Source organism: Akebia trifoliata, chromosome 12, assembly GCF_017979445.1.
Source record: "Akebia trifoliata isolate Shusen 1 chromosome 12, ASM1797944v1, whole genome shotgun sequence".
Classification (NCBI taxonomy): domain Eukaryota; kingdom Viridiplantae; phylum Streptophyta; class Magnoliopsida; order Ranunculales; family Lardizabalaceae; genus Akebia; species Akebia trifoliata.
In genome coordinates, this window is record NC_141386.1 from 35736270 (window position 1) to 35748399 (window position 12130).

Genomic DNA, 12130 nt, shown 5'->3' on the forward strand with positions numbered 1-12130 from the left:
ACACAGTTAGGATCATGTGTTTTCCCGTGAACCATTTTAATGAATCCCAACCCTTATTATTATTCTAAAGATTATTATCGAGAAAATCTATGAAGTTTGTTTCATTGGGCATGGATTTTGCGGTTCTCTGCATTTCCTAATCATGTTCTAATCCACCTTATTAATAAATGGTTAAAAGATTAATCACATTTTGACTGAGATGAAATGAGCGAGTCAACTTAGTATTGGCGGGGGCGAGATGGGATGGAATATCGAATTTTAAAACCATGTAAGTTTTGGAAATATGATGATCTGATTATTATTACAATTGGTGATGAGATGATCAAGGTAATAGTGATTATTATTTTCATTAGTCTTATGAGAGGAGTGAGAGGCGTGCTATCAATTTTAAAAATAGGAGACCCCCAAATACTTAATAAAAAGATTTCTATTTTATGACCTTTTAATCCATATTTTTAAATGGGTTGGATTCTGTTGATGGAAGATATGACACCATGTAAACACAAAATCTAATAATTGAAGATTATCCTTGAGATAAGTATCATCGGGATATGCACAAAATCTCAATCTTTGTATTATGTGTTGGCAAAATCAAGATCTTGAGTCAACAGAACCCCACCCTTTAAAAATGAGTCGTGATAATCTGACTATCCTATGTGGCACACTTAATCGAGTCTCCTGATGTGATAAGTTTGGGAATCATAGATTTGCATGCCTCGGAATAGATAGTTCCCTTGAGATACACATTTTTATGAAAAAGTGTAATTTTGTATCTCGAGACATACAGATCTACGATTCTGAACTTGTAATGGTTCCCTCCTAATTATCAGTTGTAAAAGTTGATCTGAGGTCTCAATCATGGTCGGTGGCGGTCTCTTATTAGGTTGCATGAGTAATATATAATCAAATAAAAACTGACCCTATATTTATTATGACATGTGATTATTTATTCTTCAACTGTCTTTCAATAAATATGGGCATTTCCTTCCATGAATGAGGTACATAAGAGAATTGAGTCGTGCTGGGGTGATACAAAGGTGATAAAAACTCGTGGTGTCGTGAATAATGCCGTAGATGATTTTCCATCAGATTCGAGTAAAAAGCATTTACGGTTATGTGCGCACCATCACGTCATTTTTATCACCTTATGTCCCTGTTAGTGTCATTCTAGCATTTTTCATAGAGAATTTGATGGATATCTAACTCTATGCCTTTAACATAAAGACGGTGAGTACAGATCCACTAAAATCTAGAATTCTATCATTTAAAAATAACTTTTTGATAAATAAAAATCATTTATTTTTGGCAAGACCTTCGATGATGGGAAAAAAGTTTGAAGCAGACACCAGCTTCAAACTTTTGAAGAAACCCTCTCCATTGGATTCCACGTGGCATTTCAAGGAGGTATTTAAAATTTTAATAAAAAGTAAGGGGGAAAAAAATAAAAAATACCACATGTCTTGTAAATGAAGAGGGTTTCTTCGAAATTTGAAGCGGAGACGGACCTCAAATTGGCACCTCAACACATTGTACTGCGTGAATGGCTTGTTTAGGAGCCATAGGTTTTTTAAACACCAAATAAATCTTGCCACGTAGAAACCAATTCTAATTTATAGGAACAGAGCACCGTATTGGATCCTTATTAGTCTTTATCTAATGTAAAACCTGAAAAGATGATGGTTGGCTTTTTCTGTAACTGTAAGCCTACATCCATTATTTATTTTTGACCTGTTAATCAGAATTAAAAAATTGATTTTGACTTTGTGGAATATTGGTTTATAGTGGTCCAGTCTTAAAATGACTCTCTCGTCCAACCTTCCATGTTGTTTCCATATAGCCATGAAAGATGAAATTGTTCATCTTTATTTGTTTCTGTTCCTGCACTCGTTGAGGTAGCTTTGATCTGTCTTTCGGGTAAGATCTCATTCTCTCTATCTTTGTTGATTTTGTTAAACGTAACGAGAACTCTCGGCATTAACAAGAATTCGGATTCACAAGAATGCAAAACTTTTCTCAAGGAAATTGGTCATATTGTGATTTTAACTTGGTTTGTAGACATATAAAGCTGATTCAATTTTGGGGTTTTTTATTCGTATTGTTTGTCACCTTCATTGTGATCAAATTCTTTATGAAATTTTGAATATATATGAAGAAAAGAGATCCTAAATCTTTAAATTCTTTTGGGATCTGAGTATTTTTTTGTTCGGCTCCATGAGTATTTATGATCATTGAAGTGTCGGTTTGAAGCTTTTCGTGATTTGAACATCATAGAAATGACATACTAGGAAGAATCCAACGTGGATGAGCAAATTTCGAGAATATGTTCATTTAGGTACGATAATATTTGAGAATAGTTCATAATTCAAACTCCTTTGGCAAATGTGAGAGATTGCAAACCTTTTTAACTTAGCCTATTATTGTTGGTTTGTGTTATGACCTATGACATGTTAATTGTGTACTTTGCCTTGGATTAGATGGATGGGGCACAGATCTATGGTCTATGTGTTGATCTTGCTCAACCCTGCAACCTCGGAGACTTATGGTGTGCTTGGATTGAGGGTAATGGACAGAAAAAAAAAAGTGATTTTCTCTCCATTTCTATTGTTGGATTGAGACAAATGGAGATGTGAGTTTCTTTCCATTTCTCTTGTTTGGATTGTTAAGTGAGGAGAGAAAAGAAAAATAATGGAGAGAAAAACGAGCCAGTTTTTCGTCTATTTTTTTTCTCTCCAAATCAGAGAGAAAAGAAATGTTCATGACTAATAAGAGTATAAAAAATTACAACTCTACCTTTTTTTCTCTCCAAACTTAAGTTTTTCTGCTATTAAACCAAACAAGATGGAAAGGAATTGAATTTCTTCTCTCTTTGTTTTGTTTTGTTTTGTTTTAATGAGGTTCTTTTTTCTTCATTTCTCTCAATCCAAACAAAGTGTTAGGGTACATGGTCAGACTCTCAATAGCTAACATGATATTGTTGAATATTGTTAGATCTTTATTATTATTATTTGTTGATATTTAACCTTTTAATTTTTCATATTTTCTGTGACAAATGGGTCATTTTAGGATCAGATGTAACATACTAGACACGTACCTCTGCTTGAACAATAGGCGAGATTTTAGGTCAATGGATGTATGAAACCTTATTTACTTAGTTGCATGCTTAGGTAGAAGGAAAAGAAGTTTTTAGATCTTGGATTGGACAAGAGCAAATAAGGTGGATGATGCAAGTCCTCTCTCATGTTGAATGACATGCTTTGCAGTACTCAGCATTTACTAGAATATTGGAACTGAGTTGCTTATCATCACTATGCCCTTGAAATCATATTGGATAATACATGCATGTATCAGACTATGTGTCTTATTCAAAATATGGATGTCTGTCTCCTCTTTAAATCCAAGTAAATTTCAAATGCAATGTTGGAAAACATTTAGATGACTAACGGATGGTCTCTTTATTGGCCATCCAAGAATCTGGTTGAAAATGTGTATTAAACATCATTTATGCCTTGGATGTTAAATTTTCTTGACATTTTAGTTAATGTTGCAGATTCCCACTTTTGGAGAATTCAGGACAGGACCTTTACAAGAGGAACATAAGGGCTAATGGCCTCCAAGAGGGATATATTTGGCCTTTCAGGACCTTTACATCTCACTGCTATAGATTGGTAAGATCTTTTTCCCCTATACTTCTACGGTCTCTTATCTTATTTAGGTAGAATTCGATGACATCTCTGGGATAGACTATCCTGACTATCTACCAGACACTAATCTACGTATCACACGTGAATGGGGTTGGAACTGATATCCTTGGTTGAAAATCAAACCAATTGGATGGTTGCAGTCGTTTATGCCATCTTGTTCTTTTGTCGATTTAGAAAAAAAAATGGCTCGAGTCCGAAAATTTTCAGGTTAGATCAGCTTTAAAATTGGAGCTGTAGTTTAGTGGGGCCTCTCTGATGTGGGTCGCAGATTAACTGTCCTCATTTCTATTAATCTTTCACGTTGGTTTCCTAAATTTATACTATATCATTAATAATACATGGATGTGAAAGTTAACTTTTGATTGTGAAGGAAAAGTGTACACCACCGAAGATCCGTTGCAGCCAGCTTGGTTCAAGGTGTGTACGTTCTAGAGCAGGACCGCCAGCTGAACCAGCAAGGACCTCAAGCTCTGGCACCGCCCTGGTGGGAGTTCTTCCATTTTCAATTAGTCCGTCAGCTTATAGACGATGTTGATTTCTCCATCTTTGGTGCCATATACAAATTCAATCCCCCATCTTTTGCCTACAACCTCTCGACGCAAGGGGCTCCAACATATGTCATTGCCTTCCGAGGTACAATTCCAAAAGGAAATTCCATGACACAAGATCTCAAATTGGACTTGGACTTCATCAATAATGGACTTCACCAGACCTCTCGCTTTGAGATTGCAATGCAAGCTGTTTGGAACATGGTTGCTTCAAGTGGAGATTTGAATATCTGGTTGGCTGGACATTCATTGGGTTCTGCCATGGCAATGCTTGCAGGAAAGAACGTGGCCAAGAGTCGTATTTTTCTTGAATCTTTTCTCTTCAATCCTCCATTCTTTTCCGCTCCAATTGAAAGGATAAAGAGTAAGAAATTGAAATTTGGACTCCGCATCACTAATAGCTTGATCACAGCAGGACTCACTATGGCCATAAAGGGTACCCATCAACTGACACGGATAGAGGATCCATTTGTTGATTTGACTGCATGGGTCCCATATCTGTTTGTAAATCCAGCCGATCACATCTGCTCAGAGTACATCGGGTATTTTGAGCACAGGAACAAGATGGAAGAGATTGGAGCTGGAGCCATTGAGAGGTTGGCAACCCAGAATTCACTAGGGGGTCTATTCTTGAGTGCAATTGGTAGGGAGGAATCAGAGCCATTGCATCTCATTCCTTCGGCAAATCTGACCATTAATCGTAGCCCTTCACCCAATTTTAGACGAGCACATGGAATCCACCAATGGTGGAGTCCGAATTTGCACTTGCAGTCCAAGATATACCATTACAGATAATGTTGCCGATACTGCTCATGTTGGAAGGAAATCCTCCTTTTTTTCTTCTAAATTTTCTGTTTAAGAGAAATGTGAACATCATTTGATCTTAATTTCTATGTGATGTGTTTCAAGAAATGAGGCCAACAGAGATATGTAAACTCAGTATCAAGTATTAAATAACTAAATTGAGTGGAGAATGTTAACTATTTGTTCTAATGTTTTGTAGAACTATTTGGTCTAATGTTGATGGTCGTTTTTCGGTAAGATCTTTTTATTTGTTTCTTGATGATAATATCGATGTCTGTTTCCCTTACTCTTTGGTTTGGGCTGCCAAAGTTCTTTCTAAAGTGTCTTTTTTTATTTGGTTGCCAATGATCAATTCTCTTAGATGTAAGGGCCTTGTCTTGATTGACTTTTGTGGCTTGTGTAAGTCTAGCGGGGAGTTGATGGATCATATTCTTTTGTATTGTGAGGTGGTCTACGGCATTTGGTATTTCTTTCTTTTTTTGTTTGAAGTTTCGTTGCATTTTCCTATTTCAATTGTTCCTCTTCTCTTTAATTGGAAAGTCCATTCATTTTCTGGCAGGTGGAAGATTCTTTGGAAGCTCATCCCTTTTGTAATTTGTTGGGACATGTGGAAAGAAAGGAACTTATGCAGATTCAAGGGGAAAGATAGTATCATGCAAGAGCTTATTTTTAGAATTCTCGATTTATTGTTTTTTTGGTGTGAGTAATTTAAGGAGTTTAGGGGTTTCTTTTTTAAAGATTTCTTATTTAAGTGGGACAATGAAATCATGGAGTAATTGTTTTGTTTTTTCTATTTTCCCCTACCCTTGTTTTTCTTTGAAGACTTACTGTCCTCTTTAATAAATTAAACTTATCAAAAAATAAAAAAAAAACTAGAGTTCACCCATACCGCATCCTCTTTGGGATTAATGAGATAAAAGTAAAAAAAGAATTAAAGTTAGAGGGTATTATTAATTTTTTTTAGGTGAATGAGTAAAAAATAAAAGCAATAAAATAGATTATATGAGTAAAACAGGAAATATGGTAAAATTAGATAAATTGAAGAGGAAAGACAATAAAGTGGGCACCACCAAAAATGGGATGTTTGTCCTCGTACACCATTGTAACAAATGGGACGTTTATCCCCCACTCAACTATGGTAAAGTGGGTGCTATAGTTGTGTTTTATCATATAGATTTATAGATGACACTTAGTAAAAAAAAACTGTATATTTAAAAAAAAAAATTATTTTTCTTTGGATCCTGATGATATTTCAATTTTCATAAGCTAAACATCGTGAGAAACCTAATCTGAGATGTGAAGTCAAAGCTTTTAAATGGCCTCAGAAATGAGCGGCTTCATCACCGTAGCCTTATCAAAACGTTTGGGGTTAGCCGAACAGCTTAAGAATTGTAAATGGGGGTAAGAATCTGTCCTGGTATATGTAAAATCTTTTTCTAGACATTCTTTGAAGTAAGAATTATGGAGTGGTTGGTTTTTGTTTGATTTAAATTAACAACTCTGTCTTGGAATCATCTCTACAAGCAACTTAAGGTCCCATATATGGATGCAACAATCCCCACTAGAGTATAAAGCGAATCGACAATGTCTCATTCTTGTCAAGGCCATTGTTTTGCCGTTAATAGCCGTATTAAGCTATTAACCCCCCACCACACACACACACACACAACATTCGAAAAACTCTTATTATCGAATTCTTCCTTATAAATTCTATTTCTTAGTCTTCAATGCTAAATTTGTGCAGACAAACATGAAGGGGAGAAACAACTATAAAAGGGTAGGAGATGCAACTATAAACCTTCCTTTTGACCCAAAATTGTCTCTAAGCCAAGATATGGTCTACCACATTGGCCAATCTACCAAAAGATATGGGCTAGACTCTTTGATACAATGGATATGGTGAGTATCCCATGGGCAATGTTTGGCTTCACAAATGAACTTTATAATCCTGTTTTTTGCAATAACGTGACCAGCTCTTACGAGTTAGAAGATAATCCAATCATGAATCAAAGTTCTATTTGTTTCAATGTAACATTAAACAAAACATTCCATGCCTTGAATTTTAAAGTTTTCTCAAAATTTTCTGGTTTTTTTTCCTAACCAAAACATCAAATCAAAATGAGATTTTAAACATTGGATCCAACCATATCTCCTCCATGACTAATGATAATCTTAGTCGAAAACTTTCACTCAATCAACATAGCAAATGCACAGAATCATATATTTTTTTCCCTTGTATATCCCGAAGAAAAAGATCTATGGTTCTATGCACTTGCCACGTCAACCAAATACAAATCGAGTGAAAATTTTTGAGCCAGAATATCACAACTCCTCCACAATCTGCACTATAAGCATTTAATTAATGTTGGAAGTATCATTTAATGAATAGCCAACGGTTTACTATTGAGCTGGAAGTGGGTTCAGAAAGCAAGACAAAACATGACTCACTTTGAAAGATTTTGCTTACTGACAAGAATTAAAAAAAGTCATCCCCACCCCAAGAATTAATTGATGTCTGATAAGAAAAGATGATTTAGCAGTATATGCTCTCTAATTTTAGTGGACCACTAAAATAGTCGTTTATGAATATTTCAAATAGAGTTTTCTGTTGAAATTATTGGATCGGTCATGTTTTTCTAATATTTAATAAAAATGATCATATACAACATATTATAATTATTTTCTTATGAAAATGGTTATCTAATTACAAAATCAGGTATATGAACCTTTTCATAAATATTTTTTATTATAAAAACACTGTTTTAGTAAATTTTGCAATACACTCAACCATTTAGGTAAATTTTTTTATTAAATATGAAGAGATTGTTTGCTCACAGAAAAATCAATACAAAATTTCATAGAAGACTCAAGATCCAATACGGTATCCCATTTCTGTAAAATAGGATAGGTGTCTACATGGCACATTTTAGTTGGCGTTTAAAACACCTACGGCTCCTAATCAATCTGTTCTCGTTCCAACAAAAATGTGTCATGTAGACACCTAACCTTTTTGTAGGAATGGGACATCGTTTTGGATCACAACTCTTGATAGAATCCTAGACGGCCAATCACATGAAACTAATTAAGGATAGTTTTATAAATTAAGAGTGATTCAATACATGTGGGTGTGTGTGATTGGTTGGGATTTGATTTTTTTCTACAAACAGAGAAAAAAAAACCATTAAATATAGAGTTCTGATAATATGACTCGCTAGGTGATATACTTAAATGACTCTATGATGTGGACAAGTTCAAAAATCGTAAATTTGTACGCGTTGGGATACACTTTTTTATGAGGAAGTTTCCGAGATATTTAGATCTGCAATACCCGAACTTGTACGTTATGGAGTCATTTGAGTACGACACCTGCCGAATAATAATGTCATGACTTTTAAATAAATAGTCATGCTAGAGTGACATAGGATTTATTGTGATTCTCACAATTATGGTGTGGACATAAATACGTAATCATACATGGTTTTTACTCGTATCGTGAGGAAAAATATCTATGATTATGTGCACATCCACGTCAAACTTGTGAGAATCACAATAAATAATTTTTTTCTTTAATTTCAACATTTTTCTTAAATATATAATGTATCCTAAAGTTAAAAGGGTATTTTAATTATTTTATCAGTCAAACTGCGAGACAACTCATCGAGTGCTTGGAAAATCTGCGTTGACTGTTTAAAAGAATGCCCACATGGTATGTATCCACTTCATGATACCTCGCTTTCAACCAACAGCAACACCACCGCCAACAGCCAACCAACAAAGCTCATCCATTCATCTTTTCATGATGATGTAGTTGTTGATTGGTACATTGGCTTCCACGCATTGAAGGAGAATTACGAAGATCCACTTCTTTTTTATAACTCTTTATCTTTTAATCTCAACTACCAATCTTTTATTTCACTTAAAGAAAAGTACTTCACGACCTAAGTTTCACAACCACATTAATAAAATCATCATCATGTGGTACCCTTATCCCCTAGGTTCGAAATTGGTTAAGTCTTTTCCCTCGACTCCACTCTATCCAAAGTTGTTATATATTTTATTCAAATCATAATAATATTAAATCAATAAATAAAAAAAAAAATTGCCACTATAATTAAGTTAAGAAGTTGTTTTAGAAATAGGTTGGGATCATTGGGGTGGAGTCACGGGTATAACCAAAAGTAAAAAAGAAAAATTGTGAGAACAACTAAGAGTGAAATTAAGTAGTTGTGGGAGTAATTAACATTGAAAAAAAAGATTCATAAAGGGCAACAATGGCCCATTTTTTTTTATCCCTCATAATAATTCACTAATTCATAAATTTTGAAAATTCTTGTGGGGGCAAGTGCTTCCACTCTAAACCTGCCCTCGAGGATCCATAGACTCATGAAAAGAAACTCATAAACAAACAAACAATCTCCCCACCCCATCTTTAAAATGTAAAATCTAATAATTAAAATTTATCTTATTAATACACTAGAATTCGTCTGTGCTTACAAGGTTAAGAGGGTAAAAGATGAAAAATAATAAAATGGGTTGAAAAGGAAATATAATGAAATTAGAGATAACGAAGAGAAATACAAAAAAATGTGGTGTAGGTCGATGGAACATTTATCATACTACAAAACTATAGTTGATGGGACATTTATCCCTACCTCAAAGAACATAAAATTGTAGGAACTCAATTGTGTTTTATTATATAGATTAGAGTTTGCCGATGCTTATGACACAGACATTCTCTTTTGAGGTTAAAAGTAAAACGAAAAAGGTAGAAATGATATTATTAAAAGAAAAAAATTGAAGTTAAGAAATAAAAAATGAAAAATAATAAAGTGGGTTAAAAATGAGATATAATAAAATTAAAGATAGTGAAGAGGAAAGATAAAAAATTGTGGTATAGGTCATGAAATATTTTTCATATATACTACAAAATTATAGTTGAAAGGACATTTATCATTATCTCCAAAAATATAAAATTGTAGTAATTCAGTTGTGTTTTATTATATAAATTAGAATCTATCCGTGCCTATGGCACATACATTTTGTTTATGGATTAAAAGTGAAAAAATAAATAAATAAATAAAATTGAAAAGATATTATTAAAAAAAATTGAGATTGAGAGATAAAAAATGAAAAACAATAAAGTAAGTTAAAGATAAGATATAATAAAATTAGAGAGAATGAAGAGGAAAGATAAAAAAGTATAATTTAAGTCGATTAAATATTTGTCATACCACAAAACTGTAGCTAAGGGGACATTTATTCCCCTCCCACCCCCATCCCTCAATAAATATAAAATTATAGCAACTCAGTTGTGTTTTATTATATAAATGAAACATATTTAAGATTGATTTTCTATTCAAACTATTGGATTTGATATTTTAATAGTAGGGATTATGTGTTTGTTTATGATTCTCGGGGGATTCTTGACCAATTATAAATTTCTAATAGATATATAGTCTAAAATTATTAGGTGACGTCGTTTACTATAAGGACATTTTTGTTATTTAAAGAAATATCTAAAATGATCTTCTCCAAATAATACTCACCCTTTAAAATGCTGACCATAGACAATAATTTCGGTAGTTGGGTTGCAACCTATCACAGGTTACTCTGTTAGCTTCAACATGAAACCAAATGAGACTGTGAGCCCACATCTAGTAATTACTAGGGGATGTGGACCATGTGAAAATCGGTTTAAATAATTCCCAATTACTTAGTAGGGCTGTCAATCGATTGGGTTCGGATCAAATTAGGGTTGATCTCTAATAGATCCTATAAGGATTGGATTGGGTTGGATGGATCTGAAACTAATTCGGGTCCTTATCTGATCTCAATATTTTGGATCCAAATCTAGCTTGATATATAAAATATATATGAAAAAAATATAAAATATAATTCATATTTTTGGATCATGTCCCTATTGGATCAGGAGGAATCTTATCAAGTCAGATTGGGTTCTTATAAGAACCCAAATCTTTGAGTAGGATTTTTTTTTAAAAAAGAGTTTTTATTTTTATTTATTTATTTTTTTTTTATACTGATTTTAGCACACTAACGAGTGGGTTGAAGTGTTGAAGCATAAAAGCCAAAATTGGAAAAACAAACCATGTGCTTGGGGGACTATTTGTCAACAGGTCTCCTGCCGTACACGTGTCGGACGTTAACACGTTCAATCAAAAGATCGTCCCTTCAATTCATCCAACAGAAAAATCATTTAATTTTCGTGATTCCATCTGTCTATCTATCCGTTTGAAGTCTCGTCAATTGACTTCAATGATTTTAGTTATTTCGAGAAAAAATAATTCAATTACTCTTAGTTAGTATAATGTAGAATAGATTAAATAATTTTCTTTTTCTTTTAATTAGTCCTTTTTAAAAATACTAATGATTTTCTGATTCAAAAATTCTCACTCGGTCTGTACTCAACTGACAAGGAAAGGGCATAGAACCGTTGATTTTTTTTTTTCTTGTGTATCTCAAAGAAAAAGATCGATGATTTTGTGCCCTTGCCATGTCAATTAAGTACAGATCGAATGAAAATTTTCGAGTCAGTAAATCATGACTCTTTTAAAATTGAGTCATGATGTATGCAGTTTGACTAGTAAGTGCACAGAACCATAGATCTTTTTCTTCAAGATACACATGGATAAAGATCTACGGTTATGTGCACTTGTTACATCAACTGCGCACAAACCATATCAAGCGTATGTTAATGCGTGTAATTTTATCATTAATCTTAAAAAATATTAGTGAATTTATTTTCAGTTAATCTGGAGACCCCATATCATACAATTTTCCATCTACTCTTGATGGTTTGACTAATAGTTCCCTTATGGAGAGAGACCAACAATAATGAAATCTTATCCAAAGATTTGTGGTCTGCTAAATGAATTTTATTTTGACTATTTTACCAAATCGTTATTGAGTATGAATTTATATATGCTTTTACTATTTTCATCAACTAGTTTTTGAATTTTTGTCTTGTTGACTTGAGTATTTCTTAAGAATGTAATCAACTTTCATTAAACATGTCCAAACCATCTCAGTCAACATTTTTAAATACTCTCATATCAAACT

The 12130-nt window shown here is 33.4% G+C and overlaps 1 protein-coding gene across 1 annotated transcript; it reads left to right on the top strand.

Moving 5' to 3' along the window:
* Window positions 1-1743: 1743 nt before the first annotated feature.
* LOC147389932 (GDSL esterase/lipase At4g10955-like) lies at window positions 1744-5278 on the top strand. The gene is made up of 3 exons (XM_086419404.1): window positions 1744-1914; window positions 3548-3665; window positions 4072-5278. Exons 2-3 carry the CDS (start codon window positions 3604-3606, stop codon window positions 5042-5044), a joined length of 1035 nt encoding a protein of 344 aa, XP_086275530.1. The 5' UTR covers window positions 1744-1914; window positions 3548-3603; the 3' UTR covers window positions 5045-5278.
* Window positions 5279-12130: the final 6852 nt, after the last annotated feature.

Coding starts and splice junctions, on each gene's coding strand:
- LOC147389932 (XM_086419404.1), top strand. CDS start 3,604: ATGGCCTCCAAGAGGGATATATTTGGCCTTTCAGGACCTTTACATCTC. Junction 3,666..4,071: donor CATCTCACTGCTATAGATTG/GTAAGATCTTTT, acceptor TTGATTGTGAAG/GAAAAGTGTACACCACCGAA.